The 17,380-nt window shown below is 42.2% G+C and overlaps 1 protein-coding gene across 1 annotated transcript in view; it reads left to right on the forward strand.

Annotated features, from left to right (window-relative positions):
* smchd1 (structural maintenance of chromosomes flexible hinge domain containing 1) overlaps positions 1-17,380 on the forward strand; it is a 211,842-nt gene that overhangs the window by 112,159 nt on the left and 82,303 nt on the right. The window contains exons 30-31 of the mRNA XM_078540635.1: positions 3,824-3,949; positions 5,589-5,668. Coding sequence (XP_078396761.1) covers positions 3,824-3,949; positions 5,589-5,668 — 206 coding nt within the window. The remainder of the gene's footprint in view (positions 1-3,823; positions 3,950-5,588; positions 5,669-17,380) is intronic.

A 17,380-nucleotide genomic window follows, 5' to 3' on the forward strand; every position in this document is an offset into this window, starting at 1 on the left:
GATTGCTGTGGCACTCCACTAATTGCGGGTTGCTAACCGGAAAATGGCCCATTTATTGTGACACACTATTTTCTGTTCATTAGTTAACCCTCCTTTCATCCTAATAAATTACTCCCAACATCTTAAGGTCTTAAGAAATGGGAACAGGAGTAAGCCATTCAACCCTTCAAGCGTGCCCTGCTGTCATGTCTGATGTGACTGTGGCTTTGATTCCATGGCTTGAATCTTCTGGTCGATGTGCGGCGGTGGGCCCTGCTCGCTGACACACAAAGTGACGCGCGGTGACGTCGGGCGTGCGTCCCAACGTCACCGCGCGTCATTCCAATTTTCAGTTCGGTGGGCGCACACCGGAGTCGGCTGCGCGCCCACCAAACTGTTAAAGGCCTATTAAGGCCATTTAAAAACTAATTAAAAGAATTAACGGAGCTGCCCATCCAACCTTAAGGTTGGTGGGCAGGCAAAGAGCCCAGGCGGCCTTCGCATTTATCACAAAACCTCACCCACGGGTGGGATGAGGTTTCATGAAGTGTTTATAGTTCCAATAAAATTCTTTATTAAAATTCATTGACATGTCCCAACTCATGTGACACTGTCACATGCGGGGACATGTCTGAATAATTTTTTTTTTTCTTTATTTAAACTTTTCATAATCGAACTAATCTCCTAGGCAGCTCGGTGCCTCAGGATGATTTCTGCACTTTCACGTGCAGGCCCCGATTCAGCCTCCTCCCCCCGCCTGCACAGCGAGCGCCCAGTGCTTCTGGGTGCACATCACGCTGGGTGGGCCTTAATTGGCTCGCCCACGTAAAATGGCGGCTCGCTGGCAGCGATCGGCTGCACACCCACCTGTGCCCGCCCCCGCTCAGCCCCCCCGAAGGGGAGAAACTTCTCCCCCATTTTTCTGCCTGCTCCCCATAACCCTTGACTCCCTTATAAATCAAAATATAACTCAGCCTTTAGTACATTCAATGGCCCAGGCTTCACTGCTCTCTGGTAAAGAGAAATCAAAAGATAAGTGACCCTCTGAGAAGAAATTCCTTCTAATCTCCATCTTAAATGAATGAGCCTTAATTTTAAGCTGTGCCCCCTAGTTTTAGATTTCTCCCACAAGGGGAAACATCCTCTAGGTTTCTACCCTGTCAAGCCCCCTCAGAATCATATGTTTCAATAAGATCACTCTTCTAAACTGCAATGAGTATAGGCCCAACATGGTCAGTCTTTCCTCATAAGGCAAAGCGTTCATCCCAGCACACAGCCTAGAGAGCCTTCTCTGGGCTGCCTCCAATGCAAGTATATGCTCTTTAAGTAAGGAGACCAAAACTGCGCCCAATACTTTAGGTAGGTTCACCAATGCCCACACAATTGGAGCAATCCTGCTTTTATACCCCATCCCCCTTGCAATAAAGGCCAACATTTCATTTGTCTTCCTAATCACTTGCTGTGCCTGCACACTAAATTCTTGTGATCAGTGTACAGGGACACCCAGATCCCTCTGTACCACAGCATTCTGTATTCTCTCGCCATTTAAATAATAATCTGCTTTTCTATTCTTCCTCCCAAAGTGAACAACCTCATATTTTCCTCCGTCTGCCAATTTTTTGACCACTCACTTAACGTATCTATATCCCATTGCAGATCCTAAGTCATCTTCACAGCTTATTCTCCTGCCTATCTTTGTATTGTCACCAGATTTGGCTGCTATGCAGTCAGTCCCTTCATCCAAGTCATTAATGTAAATCGTAAATAGTTGAGTCCCCACCACTGATCCCCGTGGTACTCCACTTATTACAGTTTGTTAACCTGAAAATGACCCATTTATCCTGACCCTGTTATAAAAGCAAAGAACTGCGGATGCTGGAAATCCAAAACAAAAGCAAAAATACCTGGAAAAACTCAGCAGGTCTGGCAGCATCTGCAGAGAGGAGCACAGTTAACGTTTCGAGTCCGAATGACCCTTCAACAGAACTAATATCTTTTGGTTATCTCCACCTATCACTGGCTCTATCCAGCTCTCCCCCCATGCCCCCCCTCTTAAACCAGCTTATATTTCACCTCTTTTCTATTTTTACTTAGTTCTGTTGAAGGGTCATTCGGACTCGAAATGTTAACTGTGCTCCTCTCCGCAGATGCTGCCAGACCTGCTGAGTTTTTCCAGGTATTTTTTTTATCCTGACCCTGTTTCCTGTTAACCAAACCTCTATCCATGCTAATATATTACCCCCAACACAATGAGCTCTTATCTTTGTTGTAACCTTTTATGTGGCACTTTACTGAATGCATTTTGGAAATCCAAATACACAACATCACCTGGTTCTCTTTTATCCACCTTGCTTGTTACATCCTCAAAGAACTCTTAATTTTGTCAAACATGATTTCCCTTCATAAACCATATTTGCTCTGCTTGATTCTAAATGTCCTGCTATTGCTTCCTTAATGATGGATTCCAGCATTTTATCAATGGCAAATATATGACTAATGAGCCTATTGTTTCCTGCTTTCTGTCTTCCTCTCTTGAATAGGGCATTACCTTTGTGGCATTCCAATCTGTTGGACCCTTGCCAAATCTAGGGAATCTTAGAAGATTACAACCAGTGCATTCAGTATATCTGCAGCTGCTTCGTTTAAGACCCTAGGGTGCAGGCCATGGGGTCCAGGGGACTTGTCAGCCTTTAGTTTTCCTAGTACTTTTTCTCTAGTGATAATTGTTTTGAGTTCCTCCCTTTTATCCTTTGATTTTCTACTATTATTGGGATGCTTTTGATGTCTTCAACCATGAAGACGTACAAAATATTTGTTCAAAGTCCCTGCCAATTCCGTGTTTCCCATTATTAATTCTCCAGTCTCATCCTCAAAGGGACCAACATTTACTTTAGCTGCCCTTTTCCTTTTTATATACTTGTAGAAGTCTTTGCTGTCTATTTTTATATTCCTTACTAGTTTACTTTCAATTTATTTGTTCCCTCTACTTTTTAATCATCCATTGCTTTTTCCTAAAACCTTTCCAATCTTCTGGCCTACCACTGATCTTTGCAGCACTGTATGCCCTTTTCTTTCAATTTGATAGCATACTCACTTCCTCAGTTAGCCATGGATGGTTCATCCTCCTCTTAGAGTCTTTATTTTTCAATGGAATATATGTTCAAGAATTATGATATATCTACTTAATTGACTGCCACTGATTATCTACCACGTTATCCTCTAATGTATTTTCCCAGTCCACTTTAGTCAACTCTGCCTTCATACCTATATTGCTTTTATTTAAGTTTATGACACTAGTTACATAACAACTAGTTACACCCAAGTTTCTCACCCTCAAACTGAATCTGAAATTCATTACATTATGATCTCTCTTTCTTAGAGGATCCTTTACTATGAGATCATTAATTAATCCTGTCTAAAATAGCATCTTCCCTGTTTGATTCCAGAATGTATTATTCTAAGAAACTGTCCAAATACGAGAAACTGCCCCGAATACACAGTGAACTCGCCCTTTAGGCTGCCTTTGCCAATTTGGTTTGTCCATGAAGATTCAAGTCTCCAATGATTATTGCAGTACTTTTCTTACACGACTGAGCAGCAAATCTTGCATTCATAAGTGCACTCTTAAGCCCCATACTCTAGTGATGTAGTGTCCTTGTATACATTTGGATGATGTATCATTGATTTGTTTTTGGAGATTCAACTATGATAAACTACATTGAAGGTGCTTAGTATGACTATCGGTTCATTTTTGTGAGGAATTTGGTTGAAATTTGACATTAAGGAAAAATTACTGCCTTTTGTGGTGTATCTACCTTAACTAAATTTTTATTTTTATTTTTAGCCCCTCTCAGTTGTCAATGGTAAGGCTCTTGATAAGCCTTTGGTTGTCCAGCTTTGTGATGCTTGGGGGAATCCTTCTCCTGAACCTATGATTAAAGTTGTCCTGCTAAAAGAAAGTGGCCTAAAGGTAAGAAATTTACTGATGCTATATTGGCTGCAAAATTTAGAATTTATAGCACCGTTAACATGATTGAATCACAAACACGGGAAAAAATGTGACAGATTTTCCTGCATGTGAAGGCTAAGAATGTTTATTCCTAAAAACATGTTTTACAATGCGTACAGGTAGTACTAATAGAAGTGTTTAATCTGAGCTCTAGTGATACAGCCCCAAAGACCAAAAAATGTAGTCCAATTTGCACGTACATTCCTTTGGTTTCTTCTGTTTGTGTTTTGGAAATGAAATGACGGCTCTCAAATCAAGACCTTTGCCGCAACTAATAAGTGAAGAAAGATGCCTTTGACCACCTGGCAATTGCATACTCTAAAAACAGATGACCAACTGTTTCTTTGATTTGAGTAATTGTCTGTTACTTTATTCATGATTCAAGCTCCAATTTTAAAGAATGGTTATGTTACACTACAGAACAAAACTTGGAGATTTATCCTCCTAATAGTCTTGATCTTTAACCATAATATATAGCACTGCTGTAGTCACAGTGAAAAAAATGAAACCAACTTGTCTGTGATAGATTTTGCTTGATGCAGTAAAATATTTCTATTGTTCTAATGTGGTTAGAAAACTTTCACTTTTGGGCTGCTACTACAGGAAAAATGTTGAGCGTAAAGAAGAGGTTTGCTAAGCTGACGCCTGAAGTGGAATGTTTTAATTATGAGGATTTACTAGAAAAACAGGGCTCTTCTCCAAGAAGGACAAAAGGATATCTGATGGATGTTTGCAGGTTTAATAAGATTAAACTGTGGTAAAACTATTTTCCTCATCATTAAGCCAGTAACTAAAGGGTATGACACCAGCGTCACTTAGAGAACAAAAGGAGAGGTCAAGAAAATTTTTGAACAAAAGCTTATAACATTGAAAGCCTACTGTGAACAGTGGTAGAAGCAGAAACCAAAATAGCTTTGAGAAGGGAAGTGGATAAATATTTGAATAAGTAAAAGCTAAAAGAGTAAAGTTCTTGCCAGGGAAAGGGGTCGAAGAAACTGGCATAATTGTGTTGGGCCAAGCAACGGCCTCCTGTGCTGTAGGATTCTGAGATGATATTTTGGTATATCACTTGCATTTGGAGTTTGAGAGTGCACCATCTGTCATACGCGTAGTCTTCCTCGTTCTTCACAAGGAAGTTTGGTAAAGATGTTTCCTAGCGCACCTTGACTTTGCTTCTGGACCTCTATGATTTGGAGTTGACATACTGATATTTTGGGATCTTTGTGCCATCGCTTCCCATCAAAGTGTACTTGTGTTCTAGGCAAGGTCTTCTACAATGGTGTGTGAGATGGGGAGAAAGACATCTGAAAGTTTCTTAAAAGAAGAGTATTGTTTCTTAGCCCCTCTTTCATCACCCCCTTGGATATAGTAAAGCAGAGGCTGAATTTCAATCATTCTGTGGAAACAATTTGTAGAAATCAATTTTTCAGATTTTAAAGTTTCAAGCGATGGTGTTATGTAACAACAAAGTTTACTGACCACGAATCATAATGGTACATATGTGAGCTAGCAGGGTTACTTGGATTTCTTTAGACCTATTGTTTTAGTCATAAACTGATTGAATCTTTCTTCTGTAACAAATGGCTTCCTTTTCCTCCAGCTGTCACCAGCGCCACAACTGCAGAAAACTGATGAAAATGGAAGGGCAAGTTTTGGTTCATTTCAGATCTTTGCAACAAGGTATGGTTAAATCAAATCATATTTTCAACATCTGGTATGTTTCCACTTGATCTTATCTCAAATGGCCTTACTGCTCCCGTCGTAACTACAACCGAAAAGGCAATCTCTAACCACTTATCGCCGCCCATATTTCCCTATCTTCTCCCAACTCTCCTTTGTGCCTTGGGGAAAAATAATCCCTTAAGTCATTCACCAGCACACTTTCAAATTCCCAACTACCTTGCCTTTGGCTTTCATTTCTGCAACTATTCTAATGCATTCCTGGCTGGCCTACCATCTACAGCCCTCCAAAAACTTGTGCTCAGCCAAAAATCTGCTGCCTACATTTTAACTCATTCTAAATTTCATTCATCCTTCACCCCTGTGCTTGCTGAACTTCATTTGCTCCCAGTCCAAACACAGCCTCAATTTTAAAATCATCTTTGTTTTCATACCCTTCCATGGCCTCGCTCCTCCCTATCTCTGTAGCCTCCTCCAGTTGTACATATCTTTGCAGCCTTTTCCCTCCTCCAGCTGTACATATCTTTGTAGTCTCTTCCCTCTTCAGCTTCTACCCTCTTGAGCTTCCCTAATTTTAATTGCTGCACCATTGACAGCTGTACTTTCGCTGCCTTGACCCGAAGCTCCACAATATTCTCTATAAGTCTTTGCACCTTTTGCCCCACTCTCTTCTTTTAAAATGCTCTTCTTTGATCAAGCTTTTGGTCATAATTGTGTTTCTCCTTGGTGTTTCTTTTTTTTAATCAACATTGCTCTTGTTAAGCACTTGGGGATGTTTTACTGATTTAAATGTGTTATATAAATTTGTAAGTGTGGTAAATATTCTTTTCCATGCACTGCCATTATTTCTTCTCCCCCATTTTTACGCACATTTTCCCCTTCTCTCAAAAAGGCACTTCCTTTTGTAGAAATGAGATTTCATGGGCATCAGTGGGTTCACCCTAGTGGCCATTTTGCATGGATGCACCGAGATAGTGAATGTTGACAGGTTGTTTGACTCTGGAGGGCACTGCAGCTGAGCCTAATTCTGCTTTCATTCAGAAGTGATATGTTGACTTTCCAGCAGGGGTCACTAGACAATCAGTAGTGGAAGAAATGGTTCATTTTCTCCAGTCCCATTTCTAACTTAGGGATAGAGTATCCAATTGCAACATCCGATCTGTGGCTCTGGCTGGAATCGGCTGCATTAGCACAGACCTGGGTTAAATTTAGAACTTTGACTTGTTTGATTTAATATTACCCCACATTAAGCACTTATCTCCTAAAAAAACATTGGGAGTTGAGGTCACTCTTTCAATTTTTGCAAATTGAGCACAAATGCAGTGCATTACTTTTAATAGTTGGGAAATTAGACTCCAGTTGGTGTGATGTAAAAGCACCTTTCAAAGCAAATTGTGTTCTTAGTTCAAAACAAAAACAGAATTACCTGGAAAAACTCAGCAGGTCTGGCAGCATCGGCGGAGAAGAAAAGAGTTGACGTTTCAAGTCCTCATGACCCTTCAGCAGAACTGTGTTCTTAGTTATTGTGCTTGTAGTTACGCTGTACCTTGTACTGGCACCCTGTAAAATCTGAGTGATGTCAAATGTGTCAGTATTACTGCAGAAGTATTTGAAGGTGATCTCTTGAATCAAATGTGTTACAATATCATCCATATGCTAAGGATTCCTGGTAAATCTTCAATTCTAACATGGGAGTCTGTTAATTAAAAAGACTTCAATGTATATGGCACAAAAAACAAGATACGCAAGGTATCAAAAGGAGACTCGATAGAAACTATTGAACAGCTTTCTTTAATTTTTTTACATTGCTGCCCTGAAGGAATATCTTTGGAGTTCTGAATATTTGAGGGGGGGGATGAAATACTCGCCCACGATCTACCTGAAATTTGCAGAACCACAACATTGTTCCATTTGCTTTCATACTAATATTTACATAAAATGACCATATTAGTAATACATGTTCATACAATCTAGCTTTGTAACAGTATGAAAATGAATTTATGCCCAGGAAACACATTTCTATATAAAAGATTTAAATGTTAGAACATCCAGAGTGCCTTAAAAACAGTATAAATGACCACTTGTACCCTCCGCAACCACTAGCATAACCCTTGATTGCACAAAGTGAATCATAACAATAATATCCCTCTTTCTGCTGCCTTGGGTGCTAAATCATGACTGCTCAGTTCCATAAATGCTTGCAGCTCCAGCGCATCTCTGTAGAGTGTGGCTCTTAACTGTGCATGTGGAAAGTAAACTGCAGGCAAGTTATTTTTACTGTGGTGAGGTTTATAACTAAGCTTGATCCAGTCGACACAATGTTTGCAAGCACACATTTCAGAAGAAATCATTGGAAAGCAATCAGGAGTGACAATTCTGACACTTTCTCCTCTCCTTCCCCAAACAGGTGCTATGGTCAGTTCTATGACCTTATTACAAAAGTACTCATTAAGTGCCTTAACCATGAAGGCAAGGGCCCCTGGTCAGTTGAGAGAAATTGTTTTAGTTGGCATCCTTGTCTGTTAATTATATGTTGGTTAAATTTGAATTGCAGTTCACTTCCTCTTGTAAATTGGCACACTGTCTTATAATTTACGTGTAGCTATTCTTCATATAAGTTACTGTATTATATGTGGAGTGGTTGAAACTTTCAATAATAACTACATATGAGGGAGGAGGAAATGGAGGGTTATGGTGGTAGATTTAGACGAGGGGAGGCTCAAGTTGATCATAAACACCAGCATGGATTGGGTGGACTGAATGGCCTGTTTCTGCCATTTTTCCTATGTTAACTGGTGTTCGGAAATCAAATATGCATAATAATATATGACTGTTTCAAATGCATACAAATCCCATTTGTTCACATTGCCTTCCTGTAACACTTTGCTAATGCACCTAAACTTATACCTACCCGTACCAGTCTTCCCACCTTCCTTTTCTATTTCGATCCCTTCCCTTCACCCCACCCCACCCCCACTAGGGCTATCTGTACCTTGCTTGTCCTGCTTTCTACCTTTAATTAGCACATTCCTTAGGTAATATCGCCACCTTCAACACCTCTGTCCTTTTGTCTATGACATCTTTTGGCTATCTACACCTATCACTGGCCCTCTATCCAGCTCTACCTGTCCCACCCCCATCCCCCTTAAACCAGCTTATATTTCACCTCTTTTCTATTTTTACTTCTGTTGAAGAGTCATACGGACTCGAAACGTTAACTGTGTTCCTCTCCGCAGATGCTGCCAGACCTGCTGAGTTTTTCCAGGTATTTTTATTTTTGTTTTCCTTTTCCATGGGCTGTGCTACTGTGCTCCCTGCCTGAAGCCATTTACCCCTCTTGCCTCTCCTGGCTACATTTTTATCACAGGATCAGCCACAATCCTTAGTTCTTATTGGACTGTCACAGACCAAAGAAATAACTGCATTCCTTTACAAGCTCCCACCTCTGTTAAGGAAGTTCTCAGCAGTGACCAAGAATCGGATTTAAGTTGTTAAGTAGTTTCAAAAGAAAAATGTTTTGAAAAATATTATGGAATGGTGGTTCCTGGCCACTGTTAGGATTTGTTATTCAGAGGCAAGAAGTCCTGAAACATTTCCCCACACTATATGGAGGTCCCTATGTTATTTAACTAAGTGTTTCATTTGCATAATCTTCTCTAGATTACTAATGGCCAAGTTATTTACATTTTTAAGCCTTCTCGGTAGAGGTGAGGCACAAGAACCAAGGAAAGGATTATCTTTATACCTCCTTTCTAGTGCCATTATATCTCCCCCTTCCACTTCAAGCAGCCAAGCTTTTCCCCACCATCTCTACTCCTGATTATAAGAACATTGGAAGTAAGATCAGAAAGCCTTTCACATTAAATCACTATGGTCATGATTGATCTTCTACATTCACTATACCCACCTGCACTAACTCCATATCCCTTGACCCCTCAGTATTCAAAAATTGATCGATCCCTGTCTTGAATATACTTAGAGAGTGAGGATTCATTACTCTCTGGGATAGAGAAATCCAAAGATTCAAACCCTTTTGAGTGAGGAAATTTCTCCTCATCCAGCCCTAAATGACTTGATCACTTATTCTGAGACAGTGATCCCTAGTTCTATACTCCCCAGTTAGGGGAAACATCCTCCCAATATGTACCCTAAAGCCCCTTAAGAATTTTATACCTTTCAATAAAATCATCTCTCATTCTTCTAAATTCTGGGAAATATAGGCTTAGTCTGTTTATTCCCTTCTCATAAGACAATCCCCTCATCCCAGGAAGCAGTCTAGGAAACCTTTGTTGCACTATCTCAAAGTATACCTTTCCACAGATAAAGAGATCAAAACTGTATAAAGTAGTCCAGGTGAGGTCCCTTTATTTACAGTAAAGCTTTTTCACTCTTATTTTCTAGTCCCTTCTTAATAAAGGTTGACATAATGCAAACTTTCTTAATTGCTTGCTGTACCTCCATGTTAACTTTGTGATTCATGCACAAGGATATTCAAGTCCTTCTGCCAACATTTCCCACTATCTCACCTTTACAACAGTGATTGCACATCAAAAGTTCATTATTGGCTGTAAAATATTTTTGAGACGTCCCCTAGTTGTGAAAGGTGCTATATAAATACAAGTCTTTTTATTAAATTTGTTTGTCTGCTTTTCAACTAAAGTGCGCAACTTTACATTTGTTTATGTTATACCACTGCCATGTACTTGATCACTCACCACCTGTCTTTATCCCTTTGCGGTTTTTTTGAAACCACAGGATGATGCCTTCGCTGGCTGGGCCAGCATATATTGCCCATCCCTAGTTGCCCTTGAGAAGGTGGTGGTGAGCTGCCTTTTTGAACCGCTGCAGTCCATGTGGTGTAGGTACACCCACAGTGCTGTTAGGGAGGGAGTTCCAGGATTTTGACCCAGCGACAGTGAAGGAACAGCGATATATTTCTAAGTCAGGATGGTGAGTGACTTGGAGGGGAACATCCAGGTGGTGATGTTTCCATGTGTCTGCTGCCCTTGTCCTAGATGGTACTGGTCGTGGGTTTGGAAGGTGCTGTTGAAGGAGCCTTGGTGAATTCCTGCAGTGCATCTTGTAGATGGTAGACACTGCTGCTACTGTACGTCGGTGGTGGAGGGAGTGAATGTTGGTGGATGTGGTGCCAATCAAGCAGGCTGCTTTGTCGTGGATGGTGTCAAGCTTTTTGAGTGTTGCACTCATCCAGGCAATTGTGGAATATTCCATCACACTCCTGACTTGTGCCTTGTAGATGATGGACAGGCTTTGGGAGTCAGGAGGCAAGTTATTCATCACGCGATCCCTATCCTCTGACCTGCTCTTGTAGCCACAGTATTTATATAGCTAGTCCAGTTCAGTTTCTGGTCAATGGTAACCCCCCCCCCCACCGGATGTTGATAGTCGGGGATTGAGTGAATGCCATTGAACATCAAGGGGAGATAGTTAGATTTTCTCTTTTGGAGATGGTCATTGCCTGACACTTGTGTGGCGCAAATGTTACTTGCCACTTGTCAGCCCAAGCCTGGATATTGTCCAGTTCTTACTACATGCAGACATGGACTACTTCAGTATCTGAGGAGTCACATACTGGACTGCAGCTGTACTGAAACAGCTTGGCTAGGGGCACGGCAAGTTCTGGAGGACAAGTTTTCAGTACTATTGCCGGAATATTGTCAGGGCCCATAGCCTTTGCAGTATCCAGTGCCTTCAGCCATTTCTTGATATCACATGGAATGAATCGAATCGGCTGAAGGCTGGCATCTGTAATGCTGAGGACCTCCGGAGGATGTCGAGATGGATCATCCACTCGGCACTTCTGGCTGAAGATTGTTGCATATGCTTCAGCCTTATCTTTAGCACTGATGTGCTGGGCCTCTCCATCATTGAGGATGGTGATATTTGTGGAGCCTCCTCCAGTGAGTTGTTTAATTGTCCATCACCATTCACGACTGCACATGACAGGACTGCAGGGCTTAGATCGGATCCGTTGGTTGTGGGGCAGAAGCGTAGAAAATAGGAGCAGGAGTAGGCCATTCGGCCATTTGAGCCTGCTCCGCCATTCATTATGATCATGGCTGATCATCCAACTCAATAGCCTGCTCCCGCTTTCTCCCCATATCCTTTGATCCCTTTCGCCCCAAGAGCTTTATGTAACTCCTTGAAAACATACAATATTTTGGCCTCAACTACTTCCTGTGGTAGCGAATTCCACAGGCTCACCACTCTCTCGGTGAAGAAATTTCTCCTCACCTCAGTCCTAAATGGTCTACCCCATATCCTCAGACTGTGACCCCTGGTTCTGGACTGCCCCGCCACCGGGAACATCCTTCCTGCATCTACCCTGTCTCGCCCTGTTAGAATTTTATAGGTTTCTGTGAGACCCCCCTCATTCTCCTGAACTCCAGCAAATATAATCCTAACTAACTCAATCTCTCCTCATATGTCAGTCCCGCCATCCCAGGAAGCAGTCTGGTAAACCTTCGCTGCACTCCCTCTATAGCAAGAACATCCTTCTTCAGATAAGGAGACCAAAGCTGCACACGACATTCCAGGTGTGGCCTCACCAAGGCCCTGTATAATTGCAGCAAGACAACCCTGCTCCTGTATTCAAATCCTCTCTCTATGAAGGCCAACATACCATTTGCCTTCTTTACTGCCTGCTGCACCTGCATGCTTATCTTCAGCGATTGGTGTACGAGGACACCCAGGTTACGTTGTACATTCCCCCCTCTCAATTTATAGCCATTCAGATAATAATCTGCCTTCCTGTTTTTGCTACCAAAGTGGATAACCTCACATTTACCCACATTGTACTGTATTTGCCATGCATTTGCCCACTCACTCAGCTTGTCCAAATCACACTGAAGCATCTACATCCTCCTCACAGCTCACCCTCCCACCCAGCTTTGTATCATCTGCAAATTTGGAGATATTACATTTAGTTCCCTCATCTAAATCATTAACATATATTATGAATAGCTGGGGTCCCAGCACCGATCCCTGCGGTACCCCACTAGTCACTGCCTGCCATTCGGAAAAAGACCTGTTTATTCCTACTCTTTGTTTCCTGTTTGCCCACCAGTTTTCTATCCATCTCAATACACTACCTCCAATCCCATGCGGTTTAATTTTACACGCTAATATCTTATGTGGGATTTTGTTGAAAGCCTTCTGAAAGTCCAAATAAACCTCATCAACTCTATTAGTTACATCTTCGAAAAATTCCAGTAGATTTGTCAAGCATGATTTCCCTTTCGTAAATCCATGCTGACTCTGTCTGATTCTATCACTGTTTGCCAAGTGCTTAGCTATTAAATCTTTTATAATGGACTCTAGAATTTTCCCCACTATTGACGTCAGGCTGACTGGTTTATAACTCCCTGTTTTCTCTCTGCCTCCCTTTTTAAATAGTGGGGTTACATTAGCTACCCTCCCAATCTGTAGGAACTGTTCCACAGAATCTGTCTACAGAATCTCGGAAGATGACCACCAATGCATCCACTATTTCTAGGGCTACTTCCTAAAGTACTCTGGGATGTAGATTATCAGGCCCTGGGGATTTATCGGCCTTCAATCCCATCAATTTCTCCAACACCATTTCTTTACTAATACTGATTTCTTTCAGTTCCTTCCTCTCACTAAACCCTGTGTTCCCCAACATTTCTGGTATGTTATTTGTGTCCTCCTTTGTGAAGACAGAACCAAAATATGCATTTAGTTGGTCAGCCATTTCTTTGTTCCCCATTATAAATTCCCTTGTTTCTGACTGTAAGGGACCTACATTTGTCTTCACCAATGTTTTTTCTCTTCACATACCTATAGAAACTTTTACAGTCAGTTTTTATGTTCCCCGCTTACTCTCGTACTCTATTTTCCCCTTCTTAATCAATCCCTGGGTCCTCCTTTGCTGAATTCTAAAGTGCTCCCAATCCTCAGGTCTGTTGTTTTTTCTGGCCAATTTGTATGCCTCTTCCTTGGATCTAATACTATCTCTAATTTCCCTTGTAAGCCATGCTTTGGCCAGCTTTCCTATTTTACTTTTGTGCCAGACAGGAATAAACAATTGTTGCAGTCACCCATGTGCACTTTGAATGCTTGCCATTGCCTACCCACTGTCATCCCTTTAAGTAACGTTTCCCAATCCATCATAGCCAACTCGCGCCTCATGCCATTGTAGTTTCCATTAAGATTCAGGACCCTAGTCTCAGAATCAACTATGTCACCCTCCATCTTGATGAAGAATTCTATCATGTTAAGAATTCTATCATGTTATGGTCGCTCATCCCAAAGGGGCCTCGCACAACTAGATTGCTAATTATTCCTTTCTCATTACACAATGCCCAGTCTAGGATGGCCTGTTCTCTAGTTGGTTCCTCAACGTATTGGTCCAGAAAACCATCCCGTATACACTCCAGGAATTCTTCCTCTACGGTATTATTACTAATTTGATTTGCCCAATCTATGTGCAGATTAAAGTCACCCATAATTACAGATGTTCTTTTATTGCATGCACCTCTAATTTCCTGTTTAATGCCATTCCCAACATCACCACTACAATTTGGGAGTCTATATACAACCCCTACTAACGTTTTTTGCCCCTTCGTGTTTCTCAGCTCTACCCATACAGATTCCACATGGTTGGAGCTAATATCTTTCCTCACTATTGTGTTAATTTCCTCTTAACCAGCAATGCAACTCCACCACCTTTTCCTTTTTGTCTGTCCTTCCTAAATACGGAATACCCCTGGATGTTCAGTTCCCATCCCTGGTCACCCTGCAGCCATGTCTCTGTAATCCTGACTATATCATGCCTGTTTACATTGATTTACGCTTAGCTCTGTCTATCACTTGCTGCTTATGCTGTTTGGCTCGCAAGTAACCGTATGTTATAGCTTCACCGGGATGACACCTCATTTTTAGGTATGCCTGGTGTTGCTCCTGGCATGCCCTCCTGCACTCTTCATTGAATCAGGCTTGATAGCAATGGTGGAGTGGAAGATATGCCGGGCCGTGAGGTAACGGATTGTGTTCGAGTACAATTCTGCTGCTGCTGATGGCCCACAGCGCCTCATTGTTGCCCAGTATTGAGTTGCTAGATCTGCTCGAAGCCTATCCCATTTAGCACGATGGTAGTGCCAAAGAACACGATGGAGGGTATCCTCAATATGAAGGATGGACTTCGTCTCCACAACGACTATGTGGTAGTCACTCCTACCGATACTGTCATGGACAGATGCATCTGCAGCAGGCAGGTTGGTGAGGATGAGGTCAAGTATGTTTTTCCCTCTTGTTGGTTCCCCCACCATCTGCTGCAGACCCAGTCTAGCACCTATGTCATTTAGTACTCAGCCAGCTCCGTCAGTGGTGGTGCTACCGAACCACCCTTGGTGATGGACATTGAAGTCCCCCATCCAGAGTACATTCTGCACTCTTGCCACCCTCAATGCTTCCTCCAAGTGATGTTCAACATGGAGGAGCACTGATTCATCAGCTGAGGGAAGGCGGTATGTGGTGATCAGCAGGACATTTCCTTGCCTATGTTTGACCTGATGCCATGAAACTGCATGGGATCCGGAGTCAATGTTGAGGACTCCCAGGGCAATTCTCTCCCGACTGTATGCTACTGTACCACCACCTTACTGGATCTGCCCTGATGGTGGGACAGGACATACCCAGGGATGGTGATGGTGGTGTCTGGGACATTATCTGTAAGGTATGATTCCATGAGGATGACTATGTCAGGCTGTTGCTTGACTAGTCTGTGAGACAGCTCTCCCAATTTTGGCATTAGCCCCTAGATGTTAGTAAGGAAGGCTTTGCAGAATCGACAGGGCTGCGATTGTCATTTCCAGTGCCTAGGTTGATGCCGGGTGGTCCATCCTCTTTTGTGACTTCGTAGCGGCTTCTACAACTATTTCAGAGAGCATTTAAAAGAGTAGGTCTGGAGTCACATGTAGGCCAGACCAGGTAAGGATGACAGATTTCCTTCCCTAAAGGACATTAGTGAACCAGATGGGTTTTTATAACAATCAACAATGGTTCCATGGTCATCATTAGACTTTTAATTCCAGATTTGTATTTAATCCATCTGCTGTTGGAGCATTACCCTGGGTCAATGGATTACTAGTCCAGCAACAATAGCACTGCACCATCGTCTCTCTCTGCCCTCCTCACAGCTAACTTTCCCACCTAGTTTTGTAACTTTTTCAAAGTTGGATAAATTACACTCAGCTCCCTCATCTAAGACATTGACATAGATTGTAAATGATTGATGCCCAACCACTGATTCTTGCAGTCCCCCACTTGTTGCAGCCTGTCAACCTGAAAGTTATCTATTTATTCCTGTTTTCTGTCTGTTAACCAACCCATAATAATCTCCAATCCCATGAACCCTAATTTTGTATAATAGCCTCATGGGAGGCATCTTACTGAGTACTTTTGAAAATCCTAATAGCACTACATCCATTGGTTCCCTTTATTTTACCCTGCTAGTTACAGCCTCAGTTTACCAGTCTACCGTAGCTACCCCTCCTTATTAAAAATCATATGCAGTTTTTGTCTATCCAGACAATTTTATTGGTCAGCTCAGGTGGTGGGCTGTTGATGGATTTATTTGGTGGGCAGTGCCCAGGTACATTCAGTTCCTTTATGTTACAATAAAGTTTTAAAATATCGAATTAACCAACTGTCATTCCACAGATGCAGAACAACAGTTTTGCACAACAAACTCACCAAACCTAGAGCATTCCGCAAGAATTAGGGAAGGGGAATGGCAGGTGGAATGCAGAAGAACTATGAGATGGGATAGCATAGGGAAGGGGTAGGATGGGGATGATATGAGAGGCATGAAAAGAATGAGAGGGATATGGCACGAGAGGAATGGCATAAAGAAGAAAGAATGGCATGGAGTGGAGATTTAAAGAAGTACTGTTGCAGTAAAGATTCTAATTTCACCGCATATGTTTTGTGGATTGGAAGGTAAGGGGAGCCCAAAAACAAAGTTACCCTGACTGGTGGGATATGGGGCGGGAAACAACATGGGGGTGGGGATATGTGAAAGACATGGAATTGGGGATGGGATGGCATGGGGTGGATCGAATTAAGGATCGGATGGCATAGAAAGAATGGATGAGATGGCGATAATATGAGAGTTATGAAAGGAATGGAATAGATATGGCACGAGTAGGATGGGGTGAGGATTTAAAGTAGTACTGTTGCAATATTCTCACCGCAAATGTTTTGCAGGTCAGAAGTTAAAGGGAGCCCAGCAACAAAGTTACCCTAACTGGAGGGATTGGGGCGAGCTGAACAACATTGTGGGTGTGTGGGCGATATTAAATGTTTTGCAGGTCTCTGCTGGTATCTGCATATTTCGCTTTGGTCAGATTTAAGACCAACATTTTGGACTTGGCTAACTCACTATTAGACTCCTGTGATCACTATTCCCTGGAGGCTCCTTTACTAGAAGGTTATTAATGAACCCAGTCTCACTGAACAATACCATTTCTCAAATAGCCTGTGTCAGTTTGGCTCGCTGGTGCTGTGGTCGCACTCTTGCCTGTGAGTTGGAATGTTGTGGGTTGAAACCTCACTCCAGCACAATAATTAAGCCTGACACAGTACTGAGGGAATACGGTACTGCTGGAGGTGCTATCTTTAATATGAAAGGTGTCCCTGTGCCATCGGGTGGACGTAAAATATCGCATG

The sequence above is a fragment of the Cetorhinus maximus genome, chromosome 4, assembly GCF_964194155.1.
Source record: "Cetorhinus maximus chromosome 4, sCetMax3.hap1.1, whole genome shotgun sequence".
NCBI lineage: Eukaryota > Metazoa > Chordata > Chondrichthyes > Lamniformes > Cetorhinidae > Cetorhinus > Cetorhinus maximus.